At 36.6% G+C, this 9886-nt stretch overlaps 1 protein-coding gene across 2 annotated transcripts in view; it reads right to left on the reverse strand.

Moving 5' to 3' along the window:
* LOC105558451 (L-asparaginase) overlaps positions 1-7945 on the reverse strand; it is a 36815-nt gene extending 28870 nt beyond the window's left edge. The window contains exons 1-3 of one of the 2 annotated variants that reach the window (XM_012006149.1): positions 7477-7945; positions 5966-6280; positions 4435-4694 (exon numbers count right to left, since the gene is read on the reverse strand). In XM_012006149.1, coding sequence (XP_011861539.1) covers positions 4435-4694; positions 5966-6280; positions 7477-7732 — 831 coding nt within the window. In that variant the 5' untranslated portion in view covers positions 7733-7945. Of the gene's footprint in view, positions 1-4389; positions 4695-5965; positions 6281-7476 lie in introns of both variants that reach the window. The other variant, XM_012006148.1, reaches the window with a different exon arrangement.
* Positions 7946-9886: the final 1941 nt, after the last annotated feature.

A 9886-nucleotide genomic window follows, 5' to 3' on the forward strand; every position in this document is an offset into this window, starting at 1 on the left:
AAAAACTTCTAAGAGTTACTCAGGAGGGTGACCTTGACAACATATGTCAAGATCAAGGTAATCGGAAGGTGGGGTCTTTTTATGCACATTTACCAATTCTTTTTATCGTTTAGCATTATAAATTTACCCTGTCCCCTATTGAATTAAAATTCTTATTGCGAAATATTATATTATCCCAGCCAGGATTCGAACCTGGGACCTCTCAATCCGTGACGGGCGTCATAGCCAGCTCGACCACCGGGGCTGCCCAGGCAACCAGCTGACGTCGTAATGACGTAAATTAACGTGATTTTTGTCACCAATTGGTGATTATGACCTAAACTGACGTTATTTTAAACGTCATAACAATGACGTTAGTATATGTATACGCCATAAGTATACGTCATATATGATGTAACTATTGGTCTTTGGAGTGACGTCAGTTGGAAGAAGTAAGTAAGACGTCATAATGACGTTATTTAAATTGTTATTTAACACCTGATTCCCTCCTGAATAGATAGCACTAGTACCACATACTGCCGCGACGTGGCGACCGGCGCGTCTTTCTCGTAAGTAAAAATCGTCCCGTATTAGTATAAAAGGCGAGCCGATATGATGTGAGAGCGAGTTGTCTGGATCATGGATAGACCTCAATAACCTGAATATACTTTTGATGACTATGTGATTTAACACAATTTAACAATTATATCCCAAAAAATCTGCTGTGTCAGCAAATTATTTTTCTCCGTGTATATTACGTTTTTATTACGTATTACAACATGATTTATGACGTAAATAAAACGTCAAGTTAATCACGTTACGGCAGGTTAATGACGTAAGTAAACGTCATTAATCTGACGTCATTTTTGACAAGACAAACTCACGTCGTCATTACGTTAATATCACGTCATAAACTGACGTCGAACAGGTCAGCAACTGACCTTATATTAACGTCATTACGACGTCAGCTGGTTGCCTGGGTGTGATAATATTATTCGCATTAACATGTATACTACTTTGAACGCTTTCACGGCCGCGTGTGTATAAACTACAATTAATATTTTCTCGGTCCTTTTCTGACCGAAATCAAATTGAAACTTAAACGCCATATTTTTAGGACCTGGCAAGGTGGCCGTTATATTGCTAGGTGAATCATATACCGTATTATCCCACCCTGTACTGCGCGCCGTTACTATCGCACATATAACCAGGGTTGTAAACCGGAGCAAAAATACGTTCTTTGGAGCGGTTTCGAACCGGCTCGAATTTAAAAACCGCTCCGAAAACCGGATGAATTTACGGAGTAAATTATTTGGGACTTGGGATGTAAACCGAACCGAACCATTGAAGTTATATGCTACGAGAGAAAGGAGCGAATAAGATTGTAAAACGGAGCATAAATACGTTCTTTGGAGCGGTTTTGAACCGGTTCGAGTTTAAAAACCGCTCCGAAAACCGAATGAATGAAGTAAATTATTTAGAACTTGGAATGCAAATCGAACCGAACTGGTGAAATTTGCACATTTACCACCTCTCCAGCTATGTAGCAAAGACTCAAACGTGGTAAATCTTTTTAAATAAATTAAATCCTTTTTAGATAAAGGAACCGCTCCAAAACCGGTTTTTCATACTCCGGTTCGAAACCGGAGCGTTTTAAATCATAATAAAAAACGGTTCGTTCCGGATCGGAACGATTTTATAAATGAAATTTTGATCCGTTCTCTCGGAACGGATACACTTCAATGGTTCGGTTCGGTTTACAACTCTGCATATAACACAGATTTCCCCGAGGTGGGATCATTATCGTCAGTGAATTCACGTGTTCTAAAAATCGCAGAGCGATTTATTCAAATTATTTTAATTTAATTTTAATGCTATACTTAGCATTATTTTACCCTTTCCCCTATTGAATTAAAATTCTTATTGCGAAATATATTATCCCAGCCAGGATTCGAACCTGGGACCTCTCAATCCGTGACGGGCGTCTTAGCCAGCTCGACCACCGGGGCTGTGATAATATTATTCTAAAATTGTCGAGTTTTGTGCCAAGTAAAGAGTACAGTATGAGATATTACACACTACAAAAGGTGTGATATCACGTAAAAAACTTACCTTTTTAATAAAAAGGTAAAAAAAGCACCAAGTATAAGCTCCAATTCAACCGAATATATTTTGTTACTCTATCTTTTTTGCAAAAGTATATTCTCTACAAAAATATCTTCTCTCATCAACAAAACTATCTTCTCTACAAAAGTAATAATATTAACAAATTGCGTCAAATATAACAACGGATATTTATACAAACTTGTTTTAGTATTAGTTCTTGATTAAAAAATGTTATATTTCTTAAAAAACTAAAGATTTTAGTGGAAAAAATAATGGAGTTAATAATAAAACACCGATGAAAAGAATAGCAACTGTTTAGAAATTTAGAAATTCTGTATCTATTCAGGCGAATTAAGGCCTGTGTCCATGATGCTAGTACTTGGTGCAAGTTCTAGTTTTGAGAAATGCGTAGCCAATCAACTTGCAGCTTTTGTGGAACAGCTATATTGATTGGTTACATATTTCGCGGAATTAGAACTTGGACCAAGTACTAGCGTCATGGACACAGGCCTTAATTCGCCTGAATAGATACAGAGTTTCTAAATTTCTAAACAGTTGCTATCCTTTTCATCGGTGTTTTATTATTAACTCCATTATTTTTTTCAATAAAATCTTTAGTTTGATTTTTTAAGACATATAACATTTTTTAATCAAAAACTAATACTAAAGCAACTAGTTTGTATAATTGTCCGTTGTTATATTTGGCGCAATTTGTTGATATCATTACTTTTGTAGAGAAGAAAGTTTTGTTGAGAAGATATTTTTGTAGAGAATATACTTTTGCAAAAAAGAAAGAGTAACAAAATATATTCGGTTGAATTGGAGCTTATACTTGGTGCTTTTTTTACTTTTTTTTTAAAAAAGGTTTTTACTAAGAACAATATCGTGCAATTACAATTAAGATTAATAGCTTAGAAAGAGCGATTATTTCTAATAAACGCAAGTCCAGAAATCCAAGTCTAGAAGAAGAGAAAAAGAGCAGTATGGCGTGTAGAAATAGTTGCACCCTTTTTCGAGAGAGGACAATCTGCCAGATTGTCAGGATTGTCAATAAAGCCATGGTGTTGACGATACTGGAATTCGATCATGGAGAATGTATAAGGAGACCGAACTAGGTCTGGATCACGTCACCGAACATGGGTCGACATTATTACCAGCCAGTGAATCAAAATTTTGCCACTTTCAGCGCTGGCGTCGCCTTACGCGATTAAGAATTCGCCCATGAGTTTACCGATCTTGATCTCACTGACTCGTAGATACAGCGTATAACCTTTGTTATCTGGGGGTCGATTTCTGAAACTTAGGAAAAATACAAAAGTGAGTGAATACTATTATAAAATATTTCTAATTTCAACCTGTGAATTCACTCACTTTTGTAATTTTCACAAGTTTCAGAGATACACAATCCATCTCCTCATCTTATTTACGGATTGGACGTATCGAAACTTGTAAAATGCGCAGTTTCAAGGAATTCATTTTTATTCTATTTTATTTTATTGTATATCCAAAATCTATTTTTCCCGTACCTCTCATACTCTATCATTAATATAACCACGAAAGCTTCATGCATATGACAACCATGTGTCACGTACGAATGCGAATGGAGTTAGTTGATAACAGCGCTCCCAGTAATCTCTTTTCAGAACGACTGGCTGTTACAAATGTCAGCCCACTCTGATTACGGGCAGTTCGGTCTCCTTATACATTCTCCATGAATTCGATCTAAAATCTAGGTCTGGGCAATGTCTACCTAATAAAAATTCTGCTTTTCTGTAAAAGTTGCAAATTGGTTGGTTATAAATTTCTCGGACTGAATTCTAGCATCGTGAACGCGAAGTCGATAATTAACGTTTTTAATACCGTCTCCTATTTTATCGACACTGATTGAGTTCGCCAGCGGCTTTAGAATCCCCTTAGTATATGCCTAAATTCATATGGGAAGGCATCAGTGATTCCTAGGCCGGTATTCATAGTCAGATCTTCTATTCAAGACTGTCATGAATTTATCTAAAGATACTGTATGAAACATTTTATTGGCTACGGAGTATCTAAAGATGATCTTAAGACGGACTTGAATATAAGATCTGACTATAAATACCGGCCTTAGTGTCCATTGTACAATCGTATATTGTCGATATTCGTAAGTGTTTTGACTTACTTATATAAAATAGAATGTTTCTAGACTTACAATTAGACGTAAAGAGCACGTTGTAGATCAGGCTCTTGAAGATTTGTATTTTGGAGATTTTGTTACTTGAGGAAAATTTAATTAACGTGTAATGAAGCAAATGTTAATGTACTAACGTATCCTATTAAAGACTCGAGTTTGACGACGTCACGTCTAACTACCGCGGCGTTCAGCATAGCCGGGAACAGAATCGATCCCAGCTCCTGAAGTTCCGCAACAGAGGATAATCTCAAGGACCTAGCGACAGCTTCCACCAAATCCCAGTCCTGTATAGTCGGCGGTTGACCGGCGGTCAGCTCGCCCCGTAAATTCGTTTGCATTATTTGCCGCTTGGTCTCTGTGTCCCAATCGTATTTTGATAAGACGTACGCGAGTTTCGTTAATGCAGCCTCCGGTGTCATATCAAAACCCGGTATCACACCTGCAATATTAATAGCGAATTACTGTGACAAATAAGTCATAAAGTTTCTTTGGAAATAGTACGTAACACTATCGTTATTTTGAGCATTATCAACAGGAAAATATTTATGTTTATATGACTCTGTGCCACGCATTATCACACAAGTTTTGCGTAACATTCTCTAAGACCTTTACTGAGCGCACAATTTTACCGAGAGAAGTTTAACGGAAAGATAAAGAATTTTAAACAATATAAGTGACCTTGGCCGGTATGTGCCATGTATAATAAATCAAGTAGATAGAGATAAAGCTTGCACGGTCGGGTTGGATGTTTGTGCCTAATAATATTATTGCATAAAATTTATATATATTTTTTAGTCCAGTACAGATTACGTGTCATTACTGTTGGTTTAAAAACGCAGTCACAAACTAAAACTGAAATAGTATAATCGCATAATTAAATTGATCATCAATTGGATAATATTCACATTCATATTTACTAACACATTTCCTTTATACTCCTAATTTCTTAATTTGTTTGTAACGATTCTAAAGAAGCTTATTAGTATCAGTATTATTAAAATGACTATCAATTTAATTATGTGATTGTATCACTATTTCAGCTTAAGTTTAGGACTGCATCTTAAGAACGACAGTAACGGCACGCAGTCTGCGCTAAGAAAAATGTACATGAATTTCACTTAATAGTATTGGAAAGTTCCCTATTATGAGATGGGCTTCTAATGTGAGAGAGTAGGTTTTCAATGTCCAAATTCAATCACAAATTTTTTTTCACGACAATTACACGATCTAACAATGAATTTTCCATTCGATTTCACTTCAAGAGCAATAAATTTATGGTGGAACCAATAGATGATGCTTGTTAATTTAACAGAAATCCCATTACCTCGTATTAGGAACTTGTCTCATAATTGGGAATTCCTTAATTATTAGGCACAAAGATCTACACGGTCAGAGCCCGACCATGTTATGGCTTGTATCCACGATGCACTTGGTTCAAGTTCTAGTTCTGAAAAATGTGTAGTCAATCAACTTGCAGCTTTTATGGAATAACTGAAAATTGATTGGCTACACATTTCTCGGAACTAGAACTTGGACCAACTTATTTCTATCCACGTGTATCTATAATATTAAAAAGAATTAAGATCGATAATATAAAATGTCCAGGAGGATTTAACTTCAGTATTATGTAGAATATTTAGACGAATAACTCCTGTGTATTTAGCTTGTAATTGTCTCCTGAATCTATACTTTAGTATTGATTCATTGTACCAGCTTTTTGCAGCAGTTTTCCAGCTTCGTATGCGTCCGAGACGCATCCGGTCGCGCATTGCGTGATATTCACGACAACCACACCGCGCTTCGTCGCCGCGTGAAGCTCCTCGATGATGTCGTCGCGATTTGTCGGGACGTTTCCCACGCCGTAGGACTGTAGGACGACCCCCTCGATTGGCGGTTGAAGAAATACCTTAACCAGGTCGGACGTGATGCTGGGAAACAGCCGCAGCAGGCCTACGTTTCGATTGAGCGACGCGTGTACATAGAACTTCTCCATGGTACAAGGGCGGAAAATCGAGCGATAGTCCACTGCGAAATGTCAGTTTTGAAATTCTTAGAATGTCTTGTAAATTCGATTTTGCCTTAAAGAAAAGAAATATGTCAATTTGTAGAGGCTGCAAACAATTGATAATGAAAAGAATATCGTTCGAGCAACGATAGATTATATGGTATAATAATTCAGTAACATCACAAGACACGGTAGTGTCTCGCGCCAAGTATAAGCGAGACCGACCGGGTGTAGTTTACGCGAGTATGCGAGGTGACAGGCCCACAGATTTTCGAATCTCAACAACGGCAGATCCGACGAACTTCTAACAACTCAATCGATAGCTTGGGTACGATTTGCATAATAAAAGTGTTTTTATTATATTTTTTGCCTACGTGCTCTAATTGTAAGAGCAGAGATATCGCGATGTAAAGTCTAACGTGACCAATTTTTCACGATTTTCACGATACACGAACTTTAAGAAACGTGGTCGTCAACCACCTTCTTTTATCTTATTTATCTTGTTTTATCTTATTTTATCTTATTTTATCTTTATAATGCCCCAGCAAGATGTAATGCCCAAAAAATGCCCTAGTAATGCCCAGTAATGCCGCAAATCTGTACACCACAATGCCCTCAGCGGTTTCCCCCTTGGATTGTATATTTCAGCAGTTTAGCAGCGCCAAGTTTTTTTAATAAACAATGATGTCATGAATCAGGATCGATATGTATTCCACAATTAAATTTAAAAAAGCGATCTTTTAATAAAATATTTATTTGTATTAAATTTGTTTGCATAAAATTTTTATGAAAGAAGTATTAAAAATTTGTCTCATTAATATTATTATTTCCTTTATGTCCTCCGGTAAAATTTTATGCTCGATTGTTTGACTATAACATTTTAATATAAAAAACAATAAAATACCTAGTTTTTATAAATATTCAGTTTAGTTGACGCCATTTGATGACATCATTACTTTTGTAGAGAAGACACTTTGGAGGGAGGGAGAAAAAAAATTTTTTTTTAAATAAAAATATCCAAATTCCATTATCCAAATAAAAGATATTCATAATTAAATTATATAATTCTTGATTGGATGACGCTTATACTTGGCGTCTTTTTAAACCTTTTTTATTAAAAAAGGTTTCAAATACTTGTGGTTGTTTATCTTTTAAGACTGTAGAAAAATCTCATTGTCAGAGGGATCATGCTCTGATTTAGAACCTGTGAGACAACCTTCGATTTTGATGTTCGCCGTGGCGAGGGGTGGAATGTTCGGTGATTCGAAGGCTTCGAAGGATGTCGCGGATGCCTTGGTTGTGCGATTGCCGCGCAACAAACGCGTACCGAAGAACACGCACACTTCAGGTATGTTGTAATTCGCCGCGATCACGAGAGACGCGAGGAAGTTGTCCAGGCCGTCGCTTCTCGTGTCGAAAATCGGCACTTGCGAGCCGGTCAGGATGACGATCTTGCCCAGAGCCTCGAGCATGAAGGACAGGGCGGATGCGGTGTAACTGAGGGTGTCGGTGCCGTGAAGGACCACGAATCCGTCAAAGCGCTCGTAGGAATTCTGCAAAGGAAAGAGCTATGTTTATGCTAAAAAAAGTTATATTCACCGTAAAGGAAAGTTAATACGCAAAGGAAAATTATGCAAAGAAAAGAGCTGTTATCAAGAGCCACGATAGGGTCTTGCGCCAAGTATAATATTATACATATAGTAAGCGTTGCTAAACCAAATGTTAATTGCGTTCTTCCTCCTTCCTTACAAGTATTAAATTTTCTCTTTTTTTTGTGTATATGTGTGCGTTTACGCGCGCGCATGTGTGGGTATGAATTAGGAATTAGAATTAATTGTAAGTTTAGATTGTATATTTTAGCAGTTTATAGTACCGCCAAATTTTTTAAATAAACAATAATGTCGTAAATCAGAACTGATATGTAACCAACAATTAAATTAGAAAAGGCCATTATAGGTTTGCATTATATTTTCATTGAATAAGTATTAAAAATTTGTCTCATTAATATTATTATCTCCTTTATTTCTTCTGGTTTTTATGCTCGATTGTTTGAATGTAAAATTTTAATATCAAAAATAATAAAGTATCTGGTTTGTATAAAATATATTATAAATATCCATTTTAGTTGGCGCCATTTGATGATATTATTATAACTGTTGTGTACTTGATCGTAGGGTTCAAAGGATCGACGAGACTCAGTGTTACAGAAGCACTTTTTTGCTGCCCCTTACGAGCGGGCTCGGACTTCCGACTTGTCTGTCTCCTCGTTTACTTACTTAAAACAAAAGATGCATACACATAAAACAAAAGCAAAGCTTCCTAATTATCCTTGTCGCATGCACTGCGAATCCTATATCCGCCGCGCTCGAAGCGCCTTCACGCGTGCGCCGCATATATTCAATGGCGCATAACTCGAAACTATACAGGGTGTCTGATGCAAAAGTAGCCAACTTGAAAATAGTGGTAGATTGGGTTAAACTAAGGAGAAATGTCATGTGCCGCGGTACAAAAGTAACAATAGTTATCGAGTAATTAACCCTGCAACGGGACTCTGTTTTTCGACCGCCGGTAACGGGGCTCATGGGTCATTGGTGTCCGCGATGATTTACATAACCTTAAAGTAAACAAATAATTCTGAAAAAATTCATAGATGTTCCTTGACATCTTATTTATCAATCACAACAATAAAAACATAATAAAGATTATTTTGTCATTCAAAATTTTGATTTTGAACGAAGGCAAATGGAAAAAATCGGAGTAAGTTTATAAAATTCATAACTTTTGTTAATTAGTTTATAAAAAAAATCCAACTAGGACTTTTTACTTAAGGGTAGGTACTTTAAGAAAAAAATATAGAAAAGTTCCAGTTTTTAAAAAGGGTATTTATTTTGAGAGTTGAATATCGTTTATCTTCTAATGGTGGCTTATGAAACCTAATACTGAAAAATATAAGATATGGATGATTAAAATGAAAAACTCTGTAAGTAAGTTGTCAAGTATTGGCATTTATATGAAATTAACATAAAATTACATAATTAATAACATAATGTTACATCATTTGAAATTTTACGAGCATTCTGGACAGCACGCAAGTCGATGATCGTCACAAACCGGTTCTTTGCATTTCTAACAGCAGAAGAACGTTTTCCTGTCTGTTTTGGTTGGGCAGAAGTGATACCTTTTTCTTTTTGGCATTCTGTCGCTATTTTAGACTCATATTTTCATATTTTTACATATTTTAGACTCATTTTCGCACTTATCGACTTCAAACCTTTAAAAACACTTATATTACGAGTTAAGAAACATATTTGTAAAAAAACTTTTTTTTAAAACGGATTTTACATGCGTTAGTAGGACTCATGGGTCACTCGTGCCTTTCGGAGATTCGTTCTCGCTGCCAGTCGCAGGTACACTGGTGGATTTCGGCGCGCTGGCGGCCACATTCTATCCTCACCCCAAACTTTTTTTACATACCACTACAAAGGGCCCGGGTCTAATGGTTTTCCCAGGGATTCACAAAACAGGGATTTTCAAAACACCGAGGACACGAATGACCCATGAGTCCCGTTGCAGGGTTAATTTACACGTCTGAGCGAGTGAGGATGCAGAATACGGTAGGCCGGACC

This window comes from Vollenhovia emeryi, unplaced genomic scaffold (genome assembly GCF_000949405.1).
Source record: "Vollenhovia emeryi isolate VEMERY1.0 unplaced genomic scaffold, V.emery_V1.0 DF939343.1, whole genome shotgun sequence".
Lineage (NCBI taxonomy): Eukaryota > Metazoa > Arthropoda > Insecta > Hymenoptera > Formicidae > Vollenhovia > Vollenhovia emeryi.